General features: G+C 47.6%; 1 protein-coding gene across 2 annotated transcripts; it reads left to right on the top strand.

Annotated features, from left to right (window-relative positions):
- Positions 1-4,959: 4,959 nt before the first annotated feature.
- Positions 4,960-12,146, top strand: LOC123128094 (uncharacterized protein At1g51745). Of its 2 annotated transcripts, XM_044548007.1 has the most exons (5): positions 4,960-5,639; positions 7,136-7,344; positions 7,443-7,886; positions 7,968-8,120; positions 10,187-12,146. In XM_044548007.1, the coding sequence occupies exons 1-5, from the start codon at positions 5,428-5,430 to the stop codon at positions 11,545-11,547; spliced, it is 2,379 nt and encodes a 792-aa protein (XP_044403942.1). In that variant the 5' UTR covers positions 4,960-5,427; the 3' UTR covers positions 11,548-12,146. The 2 variants fall into 2 exon arrangements, with proteins under 2 accessions (XP_044403942.1, XP_044403941.1); XM_044548006.1 differs by having other exon boundaries at positions 7,443-8,120.
- The last annotated feature ends 7,679 nt before the right edge of the window (positions 12,147-19,825 follow it).

Below are 19,825 nucleotides of genomic sequence, written 5' to 3'. Positions count from 1 at the left end.
GTTGAGCACCCTGCAAAGGCAGATATGTACTCGGCATAGTATTTGTTCAGTGTAAAACTCTATGAAGTGCACTTGTGAAAGATCGTGGATGTCGCCTAGAGGGGGGGTGAATAGGCGTTTTAAAATAATTACGGTTTAGGCTTGAACAAATGCGGAATAAACCTAGCGGTTAATTTGCCAAGCACAAAACCTAAAACAACTAGGCTCACCTATGTGCACCAACAACTTATGCTAAAAAAGATAAGCAACTATGTGATAGCAAGATATATGACAAGAAACAATATGGCTATCACAAAGTAAAGTGCATAAGTAAAGGGCTCGAGTAAGAGATAACCGAGGCACGAGGAGACGACGATGTATCCCGAAGTTCACACCCTTGCGGATGCTAATCTCCGTTTGGAGCGGTGTGGAGGCACAATGCTCCCCAAGAATCCACTAGGGCCACCGTAATCTCCTCACGCTCTCGCACAATGCAAGATGCCGTGATTCCACTAAGGGACCCTTGAGGGCGGTCACCGAACCCGTACAAATGGCAACCCTTGGGGGCGGTCACCGAACCCGTACACTTTGGCAACCCTTGGGGGCGGTCACCGAACCCGTCAAATTGCTCGGGGCGATCTCCACAACCTAATTGGAGACCCCGACGCTTGCCCGGAGCTTTGCACCACAATGATTGAGCTCCGAACACCAACAACCGTCTAGGGTGCCCAAGCACCCAAGAGGAACAAGCTCAAGGGTACCAAGCACCCAAGAGTAATAAGCTTCTCAACTTGCAACTTCCACGTATCACGTGGAGAACTCAAACCGATGCACCAAATGCAATGGTAAGGGCACACGGAGTGCCCAAGTCCTTCTCTCTCAAATCCCACCGAAGCAACTAATGCTAGGGAGGAAAATGAGAGGAAGAACAAGAAAGAGAACACCAAGAACTCCAAGATCTAGATCCAAGGGGTTCCCCTCACATAGAGGAGAAAGTGATTGGTGGAGACGTGGATCTAGATCTCCTCTCTCTTTTCCCTCAAAAACTAGCAAGAATCCATGGAGGGATTGAGAGTTAGCAAGCTCGAAGAAGGTCAACAATGGGGAAAGAACACGAGCTCAAAGGATAAGGTTCAAAGGGGAAGAAGACCCCCTTTTATAGGAGGGGGAAAATCCAACCGTTATCCCCCACTCAGCCCCGCAGAGAGCGGTACTACCGCGGAGGCAGGGCGGTACTACCGCTCATAAGCGGTACTACCGCTCCCCTTCAGTGGTACTGCCGCGCCAGAAGAAAAGGGGCTGGGGCTGGGACCCAGAGCAATACTACCGTGGAGGCAGGGCGGTACTACCGCTAATAAGCGGTACTACCGCCACTACTACCGCAGCAAGTGCCGCAAAACCCGACACGAGAAAAAGCGCACTCGAGTCGAGGCGGTAGGAGCACGGAGCCGCAACGGTACTACTACTGAGACCATCAAGCGGTACTACCGCTGTGGCCCGCGGTACTACCGCTGCGGAGCGGTACTGCCGCTTGTGACTCCTCAGCGGTACTACCGCTGGGACCCTGACAAAAACCACACTCAAGAAAATCAGAACTGCCATAACTTCTGCATATGAGCTCCGAATTGAGCAAACTCAAGCTTGTTGAAAACAAGACGACGAGTAGCATCAAAACAGCGAAGAGGCAGGGGAGGAATGCCAACAAATAGAGGAGTGAAACCTCCAACCGAGAAGAACCGGCAAAACCTCTACCATCGAAAACATCATAGAAGAAGCATGCGAACTCCGTTTTCAATGAACTCAAGCTTGTCATCAAGATGACCATAAGCTCTAAGACTCACAAAGAGAACCAAACAAGAACCAAGAAAGATGATGCAAGCATGCAATGGTTTGAGCTCTCTACGAACGATACGATCAAGCTACTCATCGAGAGCCCCCCTTGATAGTACGGCAATCGATCCTATAACCCGGTCTCCCAACTACCATCATGAGACCGGTAAAATAGAAAACCTATCAAGGGCAAACCTTTGCCTTGCACATGGTACACTTGAGCTAGATGATGACGATCTTGACTTCCTCAAGTTGGACCACCTTTCTTGATTGTGTTGGCACGATGAAGACTAGATGATTGCTCCCCCATAGACCACTATGGGTGAGCCACTCTTCGGCACATCCTCACAAGTCCATTGTCACCACAATGGCCGGCAAGCTTCAAGCACTTGATCTCTTCGCGATGATCCACTTGAACTTGCACACGGCAATCTTGATGACGATCACCACTTGATGTCATCCTCTCCATGGGTTGAGAGATATCTTTCTCTTGACACAAGCCCATGAACATGTACCTAATCCCACGTAGAACTCTCACATAGACCATGGGTTAGTACACAAAGCATGGACAATGCTTACCAAACCATGGGATCGCCTGATCCCTCTCGGTACATCTTCTATGCTTTGTGAGTTGATCAACTTGATTCACTCTTGACTTAGTCTTGATCAACCTTGAATCTTTCCAACTCTCTTCGTTTGGATGATGTCTTGAAGGTAAACATGAATGATCACACAATCTTCTTCTTCAAGATATGCTTGCAATAAGCTCAACTCTCAAATGATCAATCTTTGGATAATTCCTTGAATAGCACCTTGGTCGACACAAACTCTTCTTGAAACCAACACATGTACTCCAAGAAAAGCCTATGGACAAAACCTTCAAATATAACTCAAGGCAACCATTAGTCCATAGAGATTGTCATCAATTTCCAAAATCAAACATGGGGGCACCGCATGTTCTTTCAACATGGCATACACCTAGCATGGTGTTTACTGAATGTATTTATTGGTTTTTGAAAGAAATCTTAAGATTCTTATGTTCAACTATAATTTATCTCCGAAAGCTCATTCTAGAATACTTATATATAGATTCCCATTTATGAACATTTTTTAAAAATTATACTAGGACATGGATTTTAAATTTTGGGTACTTTGAGCATATTCACATTTATATTTGATGAGGGACATGTGTGATGAGGGACATGTGCGTGCACGTGCATGATTACTAGTCCAAAGTAAACCTGAGCTCCCACCACTTACATTTAAGTTGCATGCATGACACAGGCCCGCCTGTCGATGGCCGCCACCCAAGCGTCATTTTTTAATACCGAAGTCATGGACCGGTCGTCCACATCCTTGTCCCCATTTGCATCTTCGACGCTTCCACACTCTTCCTACCCCTCGAGCCCCGACCAGTCCTAGAGCATGCCGTCGTCCGCCATAGCCAAGCCGGAGAAGCACGACCGTGAGGCGGGGTCTTCTTCAGGCCCGCGAGGCTCACGTGACGTCATCAACTTCACCATTGCCCCACGCGCCGATGCGACACGGATACGCCCGTACGTGGAGATGAAGGTGTGCTAGCGCTACTGCGACACCTCCCCCCCACTGTTGTGGCCAGACGCCCACCTGCCAACCAGCTGGCATATGAGCCCGGATCGGGTGCCAGTGTTGGCCATTCGGGCGAGTGCGCGGCTTCTCGAGATCAACCGCCGCCGGGGCTCGTTGCCGCTAGACCTCGCCGATGATCCCAGGCACGTCGTCACGTCCTCGCTTTGGGACACTTGATTCCGGGATGAGCACTATATGCCCTAGAGACAATCATGTGATGAAATTTTCCTATGTATTCATGAGTCTTTTGTATTGTCCTTGAACATCATCAGTGATATGTATCAATAACTATGTGACTTGTTTGTGGAAATATATTTTTGTATGGTGGTTGTTTTAATGGTCCCTAATTGATGAGGTTATGTCAACACATATCCTTTGACTAGTATACGCCGATTGATGACTATGTTTCATAAGTTATGAGCATAGAGATGCTAAACCGATAGTATGGACTCGGGGATAAAGATCACCGAGTCGAATAGACCCACTTTGAGACGCAACTAGATATTGTCATCTCTAAGTCTTAAGTACAATGTATATGCCATGTCCTACACATGATGTCCTCACATGCTCTCCGGACGAGGATCGACTCACTTAGAGTCTATCAAACGCTGCTCCGTAACTGGGCGGGTAGTTATAAAACCGGTGCAATTGGCGGCCAAGAGGCGACGGTTGTGCGAGCGGCGTCCACCCATGCCGCGAGCATCAATGACGAGGGCGGCGGGCGGTGCACCTGGGGTTGCAACCATGGGGCGGCGAGCGTCGACGGCATGGGCGCTGGCGGCGCATCGGTGCTGCAACCATTGGACAAACAAACTGCAACTGCTTTTGGCCGCTGCTATGAGGCGGCGATGTCGGAGCAACGATCCATCCACGATAGGAGCTGCAACACAAGCTAGTGATGGTGAGGGATGCGGACGACGGTGGGTGCTGCTTTGACGACAACAGTGAGGTTGCAATCACCACCAACGACGAGGCCTCACACACGTTCAGAACCACGGGGTGTCGGCGGCGCTCAGCTAATCACTGCTCCCTCCCAGTGTGCGATGATGTGAGGGGGAAGAGGAGGGAGGGCTCGCGAGGAGGATCAAAGCGGGGCTTGATCCGACGCTTGAGAGCAACGCAACATACACTCGGGATGGTGACCGGGCGGGGCTGACGCTTAGTCGACTGACCTCTAGTGCTGCCCTTTTTATCCGAACCCGTGTAGTTTTCGACCGCGTCTAGTGCTGTCCTTTTTATCTGAAGCCTGTGTAGGTTTTCAGTTTCAAAGGGCAAGTGAACAGGGGTCCGGTTGTAGATGATCTTATTTACTTTAAATTGGTTCGTGTCATAACGTGCGTGTACCACCAATCCATGTGGAAACCCGAAAAACCACAGGCGAGACGCCTCCGTCGGCACCCGGCGCATGGACCGACCCTTCGCGGTTCCTTCTCAGGCGCGGCCGCTGGCGCCGCTCCTGGGTTCGACCCGGGCTCGACCAGCGACCGCGTCGGTTGCCGTCTCTTGTCCCTTCCCCTCTCCCTCCCTCCACGCGGTCCAGACCAGCCAAGACCAACAAACCGCTCCAAAAGAAAAGAGAAAAGAACACCTTTCTATTTCCCACTTTCTTTATTTTTCCTTCTGGAACGAGGAGCCAGAAGAAACACACACCGGAGCCGCGCCGGAGCCGTCCGCCGTGCCGGCCGCGAGCCAGCGCACCGCCGGGCCCCCGCCCCGCCCCTCGGAGGGTGGAGGAGAGGAGAGGGAGGACGAGGACGAGGAGGAGGCCCCAGGAGTCCCGCGGGGGAAGCTTCTAGAAGCTGCCGGAGGCGGAGCGGGGGCGAGGGCAGCGCGATCTCGCCCGAGCCTGCCGCGCGGAGGAGGCGCCGGGCGGGGCGCCTCCCGGGTGCCGGCGCCCCCCGTGACTTGAATGGAAGGCAGATCTCGAGGGCGAGGGGAGCTTCTAGAAGCGGGCTGAGGAGGCGCGGTTAGTTCGTTAGGGTTTGGCCTGGCGGTGGGGGGCGGGGCGGGATGGGGGGAGGCTCGGAGGGAGGAGGAGACGCGGACGAGGGCTGCTGCAGCGTCGGGGACACCTCGCCGGGGACCATCGTGTGGGTGCGCCGGAGGAACGGCTCCTGGTGGCCCGGCAGGATCCTGGGCCAATCCGAGCTGCCGCCGTCGCAGATCATGTCTCCAAGGTCCGGCACGCCGGTCAAGCTTCTCGGCCGCGAGGACGCCAGCGTGTAAGTTTTCAACTCCTGCCTTTTTGCTTGTCTTCTCAAGAAGAAGAAGGCGCCCTGTCAAGTTCGATTAGCACTTGTTTCTGATGCTTTTGGGACGCTGAGTTTGGAACTTTGATGGAAGAAACAATGCCTAGGCAGAGTCTAACTGCTATCACTAAGAGTAGCATTTGTCCATGAAATCAGCCAGTTGAGTCCTAAATCCTGCTACAACTCCAATGAAGTTTCGTTCGAGGAGCCTGGGAGGTGGCTACGCCTCTGGTTGTACCAGGAAATCTTATTTTCATGCTCGCTGTTAAGCTCGCTACCAGTTTATTTGCGTTCTGTGCATGCATTTTGAGATGAAATTTAGAGCTGTTCACATCATACATTAGGCCATCTCCAACGCCCGGCGCTAGGAGAGGGCGTCAGGGAATATTTCCCAGTCGATCGGCAGTTGCATCATCAATTCCTGGCGTCTGATGCGGCATTGGCGCAAAATCTTGCCACGAGCGGTTGTCAATTTTTTCCACACGAGAAGAGACAAGAAGCGCTATTTCTAATTGTGTTTTTTGCGAATATATTTCTAATCAAAGTAAAAAAAGTGCCAGGCATCAATTGTATGTTTTCCCAGCGCCTTGTGTTCTTCTGACTAAAGCGCATGCTTAAACACAATTATGCGCACGTTAAGCACTAGGTGTTTTGCTAGAGCCTAGGCGTGCTTAAGTGCCCGCCTAGGCGTGCCTTGTTGAACTATGTTTCTAATCGTGATTAGTGCCGGCGGTTAGCGCCTAGCATTGGAAGAGAGACACTGGTATATATCTTTTCCTGTTTAAGCGCCTAGATAAGTGCCAACGATTGTAGATGCCCTTACATAGTTGTTGCACGTTCAAACCGTTAAATTGTTATTTTTTGGGGACCTTGCACGGCTGTTTTTAATTGTATCCTGTAGCTAGGTATTTAGTGAAAATTATTTGTTTTACGAAGGCTGAATGAATAAAAAAAAGTTGATGCCAATTTGTTTCACCCCTTATTTCTGAAGCACCTGAATCATATTTGATTACGTATTATACGGTTCGTATATTGTTTCTGTGTTTGGTTTGTTGATTTTGTAGGAAACAATCAATTGATTTTATTTGTTTGCGTATCTCATAGAAAACAGTAGTTTTGTAGAAACCAAACAGGAGGGAGGGAAACCTACTAATCTTCTGCTCAAGTGAAATAGTAATGTTTAATATTTTGTCAGTTACTATTAAGCATATTTCTTGAAAAGTCGCAAACTAGTTATTTTGCTAATCCGTATTCTGAATAGCAGACACATATTTATTACAGTTTGAGCTTAGTTTCCTGTTCTATTTCGCTGGGACTGTTTTCTTCAGGAATTAATAGCTGTTAATATCTTTTGTTCTTTCCCCATGCACTCAACTAGTGTAAATTTGTCTTTCCACATCTTCAAAGTTTCTGAGTTATGACAAATTCTTCATTTTGTATAAACTTTTCATCCTCTTATTTTTTCACAGTGACTGGTACAACCTTGAGAAATCAAAGCGCGTTAAAGCATTTAGGTGTGGGGAGTTCGATGCCTGCATTGAGAGGGCAGAGGCTACTCAAGGGACTCTTTCGAAGAAAAGAGAGAAATATGCACGGAGAGAAGATGCCATTCTTCATGCCCTTGAATTAGAGAGGAAACTGCATCAGACTCAAGGTTTCAGACCTGCCTACTTTTCTGGTACGCCCTCTTAGATTGACAACGTTAAATAAGCTTTTTTCATCCTTTAGTTACTTAAATAGGATGTATGGATATGATAAAGCTGACATGAAATGCAGCTTGCACGAAACATCGCAAAGACCTTGGAAGTACTCGCTACAAGAGCAAAAAGAGGAAAAGAAAAGATGTATCTGCTCTTCCTGCAAAAAAAGAAGCTGGGCAGTATTTTCTCAATGCCGGTTTGAAGATAAACTTTTCAGAGTCGCAGAGCACCTCAGAGAATCTTATCAGTAACCACATTGGAGACTTATCCCATGTGAGACATATTCAGGGTGGAGCAAGTTTAGAGAGCAAGGAGAATTGTACAATTGTGAAAAAGAATAGATCGGATGGAAGTGATTTCGATGAATCTATTGAAAAATGTGACAGACACCGACCACTTGTTCAAGTCTTGCAGAGCAGTGCAAACTTGACGCAGCACTCGCCGCACAATGATGATTATGGGGCTATCTTAATTGGGGGAGATAAAGATCCATCACCTGCCACCTATCGGGCTAAAAGAAGTATATGTGCATACCTGCCTAGTGATTCTGGTGAAACTCATAGTCATAGTGATTTACCTTCTGCTCAAATGGTTTCTACAGGAGCTGATTTTGACACCGAAAGTTATCTTCAGCATCCAGATTCCTCTTCTGAGGAACATACATCTTCAGACTTTGTTGAGAAACACGTATCTGAGTCTTCAGAGAGGGAATGCTCAGAAAGTGAAACAGAAGATGATACGGAGCTTTTGCAAAGTACGTGTGTACCCCTTGTTAACTTCCCTCTTTTCATTGTTAAGTAGTAGGACTGTATGTGAATTCACATTGCTAAATATGGTAACAGATAATTTTTGCATCACCCAGCGTACATGCTGCTAACATTTTATAGTTGTAGCATTGAAGTATCCAAATCAAATTTGACAAAGGAAAACATGTACTTCTCACACCCCAACTATTTCCTGACTGCACGTACCCACCTGAACAATAAAACAGGACAAATGTAATCATCAACTTTCAAAACTAGGTAAAATGTCCCTGGCAGACTATTCTAAAGCGGCTTTGATCATTTCAATGTGGTTCTAGGCAACATGGCGCCTACATGTCTGCCACATTAGGCTTCCTGTCTAATAAAAGTCACTGCATAATGGATTTAGTCAGAGAATTAGATAGCCTTTCATGCTAATATCATCCTCCTTGTTATGTCACTATAGATCATTAGTTTCAAAAGGTGCAGCTAACAGCTGAAGTCTACTCATTTTTTTTAAATCTGCATAGATTTTCTTTCTTAAAGATGGTGTCACAAATGTTTGGTTTGTGCAGATGCTTTGGCTTGTGGCTAGAACATTGCTGTCTAATCACATAGTCCCATATATCTTCTTTAAACACAATCCAAACTTGGTAGGTTAGACCAAGTGCCCAAGAGGGTAATTTTTGCACTTCTGACTGTGATCCACCTAAATACCGCATAATCGACCCACCTGTATATGTCCTTGAGCACTTGAATCATTCATGAAGTGTAGGGGTTTCCATTTATTAATTTATGTGCACAACACAGTTAAGTGCACTGGATAATTGGTAAGTAAGAGGAATACATGTTGGACAACATGCCCATGCCCAAAACTTCATATGTATGATGGGGCAGTATGATTTTTTTCATGACTCGTGACTAATTACTCGTTCCGAATGGGGCATGTCAACAATAAATCAGAGCTGTTGTATGGTAGAATGTGATTACATGAGACAAGCATGCTATGTTAAAAGGAAAGATCTAAATATAAACCATTAGATGGATTAAAAAACTCTATCAATGGACAGTAGCACCTTTGGAATTTTTAGTTAGAAGAAACTAGTGTGAGCTCACTCTGCGGAGCCTGCGGAGGCAGTCTTGGCACAGCGGTAAAGCTGTTGCCTTGTGACCATGAGGTCACGGGTTCAAGTCCTGGAAACAGCCTCTTGCAGAAATGTAGGGAAAGGCTGCGTACAGAAGACCCAAAGTGGCCGGACCCTTCCCCGGACCCGCAAGCAGGAGCTACGTGCACCGGGCTGCCCTTGTTAAGAAACTAGTGTGAGCTCACCCTGCGGAGTCCAAGCCTCGAACCTGGGTGGTCTGGGCACGCACTCGCACCTCTAGCCAACTGAGAGCTCACCCTGCAGTAATGTTTGGTTAGCCATTAGATAACTTGATCGGATGGTTAGAGATAATGTTATCATAGCATTATAAAAGTACAGGTTTCAAATTCACAAGGATGAGTCACCTTGTGTGTGTGACCAAGCTCTTATATGACAACAAACTCATTGAGCTATTTATGTTAGATGAATCCTGTCAAACATGGAATATTGCATTGTGTGGTTCAAGAACAAGTCTGGCTCTCCACTTTGGAAAGCTTTACGCACTTTCTTCCTTTTTTAACACAGCTGTTCACATCTCTCTCCCCTTCTCTCCACCACAATTTCAAAACACCATTCCCTTCAGCTTCACCGTTACTGCACTGTGCACTTCTCTTCCCAATATGCCACCTTAATTTTGAGAAACAAGTGAACTAATGATGGTTGTTTATATACAATAACTTGAGTCAAATGTTGGTGTTCATGCACATCACATCGTGCCCCATTGGTGTTTCACTAGACAGAAAGATTTCGATAACTTGCTTTAAATAAATAGAACGTACCTATTTTGTGATACATGTTTTACTATAGCTAAGCCTTCATTATTACTGCGGTTCAGAATCTCTTACTGTACCTTGTTATTTTGTTCTAGTTCTCTGTGGAGTTTTGAATTTTTCCTTGTTTGATCACCTTTCTTATGGTGTTCTTATGAACAGGTGCTAATAGGATTCTGCCTCCAGAGTTACGCCCCCGTGATCCTTATTTCCTTCGGACTTCTGACAGGTTTGGACATGTGGATAATTATGATGATGATGATGATGACAATGAGGTCGCCTATTCTGCTTATATGCATCAATTGAATCAATCAGAGGAAGAGGATGGTTCTTCTGAGCAGGGTGTCTCCCGCTGGCATATAAAAGGTAAACGTAATAACCGTAGTGCAGTGAAGAAATCAACCCATATGACGGATGGAAAATCCTGTTTGGATAAACCCAATGGTCTCATGAAAGGATCTGTGTACAACACAAATGGTATAAATCATAGAAAAGAGAGTGTGCAGACATCCGATCAGCAAGTGCTTAGTAACCAAATCAAAGAGGAGCCCCACTATGATTCTGATGAAACAGATCTATTCGAGGGCACAAGCCACCCTGAGGTTAACTTGTATCATAGTCGAACATACCCATCATCCTTGAAAGCTACAAGAGATCTTAGCCGAAGCTATATCTATTATAATGACTATGAAAATGATTCTTCCAAGATTTCTCCACCTAACTGGGATACAGATCAGATATTTCGTGTTGATCGGAAGGCATATTGGGACGAACCTTCATTTTACCAAAGAAATGGCAGTTCACGTTTGGGTCGCATGGGCCCAATGTTGTTTGATATTGACTTGAAGGTCCAAGCCAGCTACCATGGAGAGCATGTTCCTCTTGTTTCCTTGATGAGCAGACTGGATGGCAAAGCAATTGTTGGACACCCTATCCAAATTGAAATACTTGTTGATGGTTCCACTGACCACCTGGTTTCTGGTGGTGATATTAGTATGGAAGAGAGCACAGGAGCTCCAACTGCCTGGCATACAGGCAGGAGGACAGCCATGCAAAGAATTCCCCGTTCTAATCCTTTAGGAGCATCAATGGACTGTGGCAATGAAGGCAGGCTTGCATATTCAGACTGGGAAATGAAACCAGTCTTCAGTAAATACTCAACTTCCGCAAATCACCAGGTTAAGGATGATAAGAAAAGCATGTCAAATAGTAAGAAGAGGTCATCGGCATCCAAATCTCAAAAGAAGCCATCCAAGAAGGCAAGTCTGTCAAGCCAGAAGGTCAGAACCCTCTCTTCCATTCCCACTGGAAGAAGGCATCATGAAGGTGGCACTCAAGCAAAGCCGCGTACGCACAGTGGCATTTTCGGTGACTTGATCAAACCAGACGGAGCAATTCCACCAGTTACATGTGTCCCTGCAAAGGTTGTGTTCACAAGGATACTGGAAGCAGTTGGTAGGCCACCTCTAGCTGCTGCTCGCCGTGTGAGAATGGTTAGTCCTGAGGCACAAGATCCAACATAGGAATCAACAGGAATGCCAAGTATGGTTGGTATCTGTGTCCTGCAAGTTCCATGTACATTTATGTAAATTGAAGAGTCAAGCTATTCAATCATTTGGGCTGCATCATTTGGATAACTCAGGGATAGCTGCGCTCTTCAACAGTAATGACAACATCAACATGTAAAGATCGGTAACGGTTATATACTTCTAACTGGAGGTTGAGATCAATTAGGCTCTCAACACGAGTGCTTCTCAGTTCTCGGACAACAGTTCAGCCAACGACCTCCACTAAGGGGGAGCATCCTTTAGAAGGGCGCAACTAGCGTTGGTAACCATGGCTTTTGGCAGTGTCTCCTGTAAAGTACTAACTTCAGCATTTTAGGATGTCTATTTATATAAACTTCTGTATCGTCATGTAGTCAATAGGCCATATATTTCCTGATGTCATGTATAAGTCCTCAATTGTATTCTCACCAGATCTCCGTGTTATTTATTGTCGATGGTTAATAGGTCCTCCGACTATGTTTGGAAGAATGTGTAGTAAGTTGATGTAATATGTGAGAACTACACCGGTCACCAAATGATGTTAACAGTAATTTTCTCTGTGAAGTTTACGTGAATACTCGTGTTTTGTTCGTGTATCCACTCTGATCGGTACATTTCAAGCTGTGGTGTTTTGCTCTTTATCAAACCTCAACATCTGTTGTTTCAATCTACTTCCTCCGTTCCGAATTACTTGTTGCAGGTATGGATTTATCTAGATGTATTTTAGTTTTAGATACATCTATTTTTCTGTGATGAGTAATTTGGAATGGAGGGAGTGTTAGAAATAGGCAACTTGTATTTCCATGAGGTCATAGGCCGATATATATATATATACATGTACAGGTGTGGAACATATGCAGGAAACCCCTTATACAATGGGATAAATACAAAGGGGTACATGACTTATATTATAACTTTAACATCCCCCTCAAACTCATGGTGGATAAACAACACTGAGTTTGGAGAGATAAAAGCCATGTTGTGCTCTAGTGTGGGCCTTCGTCAGGAAATCCGCCAACTGTAACTCGGAAGGCACATACTGAAGAGCAATAACCTGATCCTGCACACCAGCGCGCACATAGAAAGCATCAACACCAATAAGCTCATGCTTCACAGGATCGCGCGCAATGCTGATAGCACCTGTACTGTCAGATAAGAGCAGAGTCGGTGTAGTGACAGAAACACCAAAATCCTGAAGTAACCACCGTAACCAAGTCACCTCTGCCGTCAAAAGAGCCATTGCTCGCAACTCAGCCTCGGCACTCGAACGGGAAATTGCAAGTTGTTTCTTCGTCTTCCAGGCAATGAGAGAACCACCAAGAAAAACACAGTAAGAAGAAAGTGAACGGCGATCTGAAGGATCACTAGCCCACGTAGCATCCGAATAGGCCTGAAGCTGTAAAGAACTGGAGCGAGGAAAGAAGAGACGGTGAGAGATCGTGCCTCGAAGGTATCGGAGAACACGAAGGAGATGACTATAGTGAATCGATGTGGGAGCAGAGACAAACTGACTCAGAATATGAACCGGATAAGAGATGTCCGGACGAGTGACAACTAGATAGACAAGACTGCCAACAAGATGACGATAACGCGTCGGGTCAGGGAGAGGATCACCATCAGTAGCACGGAGGTGAACATTGAGCTTCATAGGAGTCTCAACAACGCGCTCGTCAGTAAGAGCAGCACGAGCAAGAAGATCCTGGATATACTTTTCCTGGGATATAAAAAAGCCATCAGAGGTAGAAGAGACTTCAATCCCAAGAAAGTAGCGAAGAGGTCCAAGATCAGACATAAGAAACTGCTCACTAAGACGGGCCTTTACAAAGGCAATATACTCGGGGTCATCCCCCATGATGATCATGTCATCAACATAGAGAAGAAGAAGAGTCCGATCACGAGGAGAAAGGTGAATAAACAATGCTGGATCATGAGCACTTGCTGAAAAACCAGCAGCAGTGATCACAGAGGCAAAGCGCTCAAACCAGGCGCGGGGGGCTTGCTTAAGGCCATAAAGAGAGCGACGAAGACGACATACCATGCCATCAGGAACAGAATACCCAGGTGGTGGCTGCATGTACACCTCCTCACGCAGCTCACCATTAAGAAAGGCATTCTTAACATCAAGCTGAGATATAGACCAGTGGCGTGCAGAGGCAACAGCAAGAAGTGTACGAACAGTGGTCATATGGGCCACAGGAGCAAAAGTCTCGTCATAATCACGACCGTGCTCCTGCTGAAAACCACGAGCCACAAGACGAGCTTTGTGACGCTCAAGAGAACCATCGGAGCGAGTCTTAACCTTGTAGACCCACTTACAAGTGATCGGACGGACTCCGGGAGGAAGAGAAACAAGATCCCAGGTACCAGTGCGTTCAAGAGCAGCAATCTCCTCTGCCATCGCAAACTGCCATTCAGGATGAACAACAGCCTGACGGTAAGAAGTCGGCTCAAGAACAGCAGCACCAGCGGTGGGAAATCCAAAGCGATCAACAGGCGGACGAGGACGAGAACGCAAGCCATAAGTAGGCTGAGAGGAAGATGACGACTCATCCATAGAGGCATCGACTGGTCGTGGACGACGAGTGTAATGCTGAGGAAAAACCCTCTCATAAGCACGACCATGATATGTCTGAAGAGCCTCCTCATAAGCCAAAACCCTCTCATCATAAGCACGATCAGCAGCCTCATCAGCAAGCTTAGCCGCATCTTTGGCGGCCTGATTAGCATCCGTAGGAAGAACCGATGGAGTCGGCGGAATAGGAGCCACCGGAGGAACCGGACGTGGCGGACAACAGACCTCGCCAGAAAGAACACCCCAAAGACAGATGCCACGCATGTGAATGCGCATGAAGCCAGTAAACTCGGTGTAGTTAGTACCATCAAAGATCACCGGACAGCGAGGAACAACAACATAGCCCGATGCAACAGACATGTTTTTTATTTTTTTAGGAATCCGAAGTCGGGCCTGCGAGCGAGAGATGAGATCGAGCGATCAGGCGGAGGTGGCAGTGCGGGAGCGATGGAATCCTTCCTGCGGGACGAACCCTTGCTGGGCCTGCTGAGCGATCACGCAGAGGCGGCCTTCGAGCGATGCTGAGATCGAGCGGGAGCGGCAACTTCGGTGCTTAGCGATCAGTCGATGGAGTCCTTCGAGCGATTCAGAGATCGAGCGGGAGCGGCAGCTTCGATCGCCGATCGGGAGAGGAGAGAGATCGCCCCCTGCGGCCTGCTGCTTCGATCGCCGATCGGGAGAGGTGAGAGATCGAGAGAGGAGATCGATCTGGAGAGGAGGGATCGAACGCACGAGTTGCAGCGTGCGAAAAAATTAACCTAGCTCTAATACCATGTTAGGAATAGGCAACTTGTATTCCCATGAGGCCATAGGCCGATATATATATACATGTACATGTGTGGAACATATGCAGGAAACCCCTTATACAACGGGATAAATACAAAGGGGTACATGACTTATATTATAACTCTAACAGGGAGTACATCTGATGATGCTCTTTTTATGGTCTTAGTAAGCCGCTACAAACTCTAACCACACTAGCACTACCAGGCCCAAAAGAAGCAGCCAACACCACCCAAATTTACATAACTGGGACACTATGATTTGCAGCTCAGACAGAGATCTTGCAAGATCCCACAGGAGGCCAAGCCAGGCTGGAAACCCTCCAAAACTCCAGACTCCAAAACAGAAACATGACCGGTTCAGACCAACAAACTAGAACTACCATGACGAAAAGGAAGCAGCGGAGCAACAGAAGCTTCAGTTGAATGAGGTGGATGCTGGGCCAGATGGTATGGCGGTGGGCAAGTTCTTGAGGATCAAAGTCCGCATGGACATCTCTAACCCGATTATGAGGGGTTTTGTCCTTGACATAGACGATGATAAGGGGAAGGGAGGGGAGCCCATAACTGAGGAGGAAAGACAAAAGAAAATAGAGGACAATTGGTGCCGTTTTGAATATGAATTCTTGCCAGACTTTTGCTACACCTGCGACATGCTCGATCATGTGGAGAAGGAATGCTCTATAAGGTTAAAGAAGGAAGAGAAGAAGCAATTCGGTCCTTGGCTCAAGGCACATATTCCCAGGTCTACGAATGAGAGTGGTAGGGGTAGCTGGAACGACGGTCGAACCATGTTCTCGGGGCCCAGCAGTGGCAGCGGAAGGAGCCTCAACCTAGGTAATTCCAAGGGGAGATCGGGGAGTGATAGCGATAACTGGAGGAAGGACAAATTGGGCGCAAGACATCAGCCAACAAATAAAGGAGGTCGTGACCAGGAGGTTACTAGTCCCTTAAAACAACAAAATGTAGGGGCACAATCAGATGTAGGACAGACTCCTGGAGATGGAAAGGATGGTCTGAATGTCAGCAGAAAACAACTAATTTATGAGGTGACTGGCGAAGTGGGGGTGCAGAAGGAGGATGGCATGGATATATCTAGTGGACATATCGATGGTGCGGTCGGAAACACAATTGGGGGGATAGAAGGGAAGCCGGAGGTGCCTCTGACAGAGAAGCCAGTGTGCGAGCAAGCTGGCAATAAGGTCAGGAATAACAAGGGAGCAAAATTCCACAGATACGACCGTAAGGGTAAGAAGGGGGACACCGCGATCCTGGGTGTTAGTGTGGGCAAGAAAAGGGGGGGAGAGGAGATGGAATGTGATGAGGCAGGAAGTGGGGAGGTAAAGAGGAACAAGAGTAGCACTAGCATGACCTACGGGAGCGAAGCGGGGCTGTCGGGACAGCCCTACAAGCGTCAATGAAAGTAATAGCATGGAACTGCCGTGGGCTTGGGAACCCATCATCAGTTCATAGCTTACTCGAGCTTCAACGGGCAGAAGACCTCAACATCCTCTTTCTCTCTGAAACGAAGCTAAGGGAAAAGGAGATTGAGTTCCTGAGGTGGAGATGGAGTCTGGTGCACATGGTGGTGCAAGATTGTGATGGGACATGTGGTGGTTTGGCTTTGTTTTGGCGGAGGGGTGTGGAGGTGAATCTCAAGTCAAAGGGCCGATACCACATAGATGTGGAGGTGGTGGGGGAGAATGGTGTTAAGTGGAGGCTGACGGGGATCTACGGAGAATCGAGGGCGGGGGAGAAGGAGAACACATGGAGGCTGCTAAGGGCGCTGCATGGCCAATCAGATTTGCTGTGGCTTGGCCTGGGTGACTTCAACGAGATTCTTTTCGCGGGAGAAAAGGAAGGGGGGCCGGCTCGGGCCCAGGGTAGCATGGACACTTTTCGTAGGGCTCTAGAAGTCTATGAGCTGAATGATCTAGGGTATGTTGGTGATCCCTTCACATGGAGGAACAACTGGAGAGATGCGGATGGTTACACCAGGGAACGTCTGGATCGGGCGGTCGCCAATATGGGCTGGAGATGTCTTTTCCCACTGCACAAAATTATCAATGGTGACCCGCGACACTCTGATCACCGTCCTATTATTGCGGAGCTGAATGGGTAAACAGTGGGAGGTTCTCAAGGTGGGGGGCAAAGGTGCTTTTGTTTTGAGGCGCACTGGTTGAATGAGGAGGGGTGTGAGTAGGTGGTGACGGAAACATGGGAGGCAGCGGTGAATGACGAATTCTGTTCGGTGGGGGAGGCAATGAAGAGAATTGGAGGTAGCCTAGTTCGCTGGGACAGGGAGGTTCTAGGGGAGCTACGGAACAGAATTAAGAGAGCAAAAAAGGATCTTGAGAAGTGTCGGCGGGGGGTACTAGATCAAAAGCAGGTTTCACGTGAGCACCTCCTAAGGTATAAGCTCAGCCGGCTGGAGGATCAATATAATCTTTATTGGCAGCAGCGAGCTCATGTCAATTGGCTCAAGAATGGTGACCATAACACGGTTTTTTTTCCATGCACATGCCTCTGAAAGGAGAAGGGTGAACACTATCAGGAGCTTGAAGAAGGAGGGGGGGTGTCGTGGAGAGGGAGGCAGAGCTGGGGCCCTTTATTGCCAACTATTACAAAAGTTTGTTCATGTCTTCTGTAGGCCCGCTAAACAATGATCTTCTCCAACACGTGCCCAAAACTGTAACTGGCGAGATGAATGAGCAGCTTTTGAAGCCTTTTAGTGGGGAGGAGATAAAGCAAGCCCTTGACAATATAGGGGATCTTAAGGCTCCTGGTCCTGATGGGATGCCGGCGATTTTCTATAAAATGTTCTGGGAGAAGATGGGGGCGAAAATCCAGGAGGAAGTCCTGAGTGTTCTGAATGGTGGTGACATGCCGATGGGGTGGAATGAGACAACTATAGTGCTGACCCCGAAGGTGAAGAATCCTGATCGTCTCACCCAATACCGACCCATAAGCCTCTGCAATGTCCTGTATAAACTCATCTCCAAAGTCTTGGCAAACCGTCTGAAGGTCATCCTCCCGGACATCATATCCCCTACCCAATCTGCATTTGTGCCGGGACGTATGATCACGGATAATGTCCTGCTGGCATATGAGATCACCCACATGATGCATCGTAAGAAGGGGGGCCGGGACGGGATGGTGGCGGTGAAACTGGATATGAGCAAGGCCTATGACAGGGTGGAGTGGGACTTCCTTGAGGAAATGATGTTGCATATGGGCTTCTCGCGTGCTTGGGTGAGTGTTATTATGCAATGTGTGTGATCTGTGTCATATCGGGTGAAGGTGAACGGGAAATTAACGGATGCTTTCTTTCCTCAGCGGGGCCTCCGGCAGGGTGATCCATTGTCGCCGTACCTTTTCATCATTTGTGCTGAAGCCTTCTCTATTCTGCTGCAATGTGCTGAGCTAGACCACACGATTGAGGGGATGCAGGTTTGTTCCCAAGCACCAAGGATCAACCACCTATTTTTTGCGGACGACTCACTCATTGTGATGAAAGCCATAGTGGCTAGTGCTGAGAAGCTTCAGCAAGTCTTGGCTCTGTATGAATCTCAGACGGGCCAAATGATCAACAAAGATAAGTCATCTGCATTCTTCAGCAAAGGCACGAGTGGTCAGCGAAAACAACAAGTGCTCAATGCGCTACATATTACGGTTGAATCAAGAAACGAACGTTACCTAGGGCTACCGGTTCACCTGGGTGCTGCAAAAAAGAAAGACTTTGAATACTTGAAGGAGAAAATCTGGAAGCATATTCAAGGCTGGATTGAAAGATTGCTCTCGAAGGCGGGAAAGGAAGTGCTCATTAAAGCAGTGGCTCAGGCTATTCCTACCTATGCCATGTCCTGTTTTGATCTAACCAAATCCCTGTGTGATGAGATTAGCAAAATTATATGTCAGTATTGGTGGAGTCAGCAGGACGGCAAGGATAAATGCCATTGGGTGAGCTGGGAACGGATGACGAAACCGAAGAAGGAAGGGGGACTGGGCCTTAGGGATCTGCATTTATTTAACATGGCGATGTTGTCTCGGCAAAGCTGGAGGCTGCTGCAGTTTCCGGACACCCTTTGTGCTACTATTTTGAAGGCGAAGTACTTCCCTGATTGCTCCATTCTTGAGGCAGCAGTACAGCCGGGCGCATCGTATACTTGGCAGAGCATCTTACGCGGTCGTGACCTTTTAAAGGAAGGGATTGTGTGGAGAATTGGCGACGGTACCAAGGTGCATGTCTGGACAGACCCATGGATCCCAAGGGGCTCTACTAGACGGCCGACATCGCATCAAGGACATGCAATTATCTCCAAAGTTTCTGAGCTTGTGAACCCAATCACTGAATAGTGGGATGTTGTTCTGGTGCGTGAACTTTTTTGTGAGGAGGATGCTCATGCAATCTTGGCTATACCTTTGCAGCCCGGCCTGGAGGACTTTATTTTATGGCATTATGACAAGAAGGGTCAGTTGTCAGTTAAATCGGCATACCAGCTAGGGGTGGCCATACGCGAGAGAAGGCTTCACCATGATGCTAGCTCATCTTCTGCTCAGGAGCAGTGATCCCTCCTTTGGAACAAACTTTGGAAGCTGGGTGTTCCGGGTAAGGTGTGTCTTTTCACTTGGCGCCTAGCTCATAATAGCCTTCCCACAAGGTTGAATATAAAGAGGAAACAAGTCGAGCTTGATACACGTTGCCCCATGTGTTGGCGCTTGGATGAAGACGGTGGTCACCTGTTTCTCAAGTGCAAGGAGGTTAAAGCCTTGTGGCGGGAACAATGCTTGGAGGATGTCTGGCTTAAGCTGTGTGAATGCAAGAACCCAAAAGAGGTCCTCAACAAGATCTGGATGTTGCCCCAGGAACATCAAGTGCATGTGGTCACCCTCCTCTGGG

The sequence above is a fragment of the Triticum aestivum genome, chromosome 6A, assembly GCF_018294505.1.
Source record: "Triticum aestivum cultivar Chinese Spring chromosome 6A, IWGSC CS RefSeq v2.1, whole genome shotgun sequence".
NCBI lineage: Eukaryota > Viridiplantae > Streptophyta > Magnoliopsida > Poales > Poaceae > Triticum > Triticum aestivum.
Note: the sequence above shows the minus strand (reverse complement) of the source record. Positions and strands in the feature narration are given on the sequence as shown.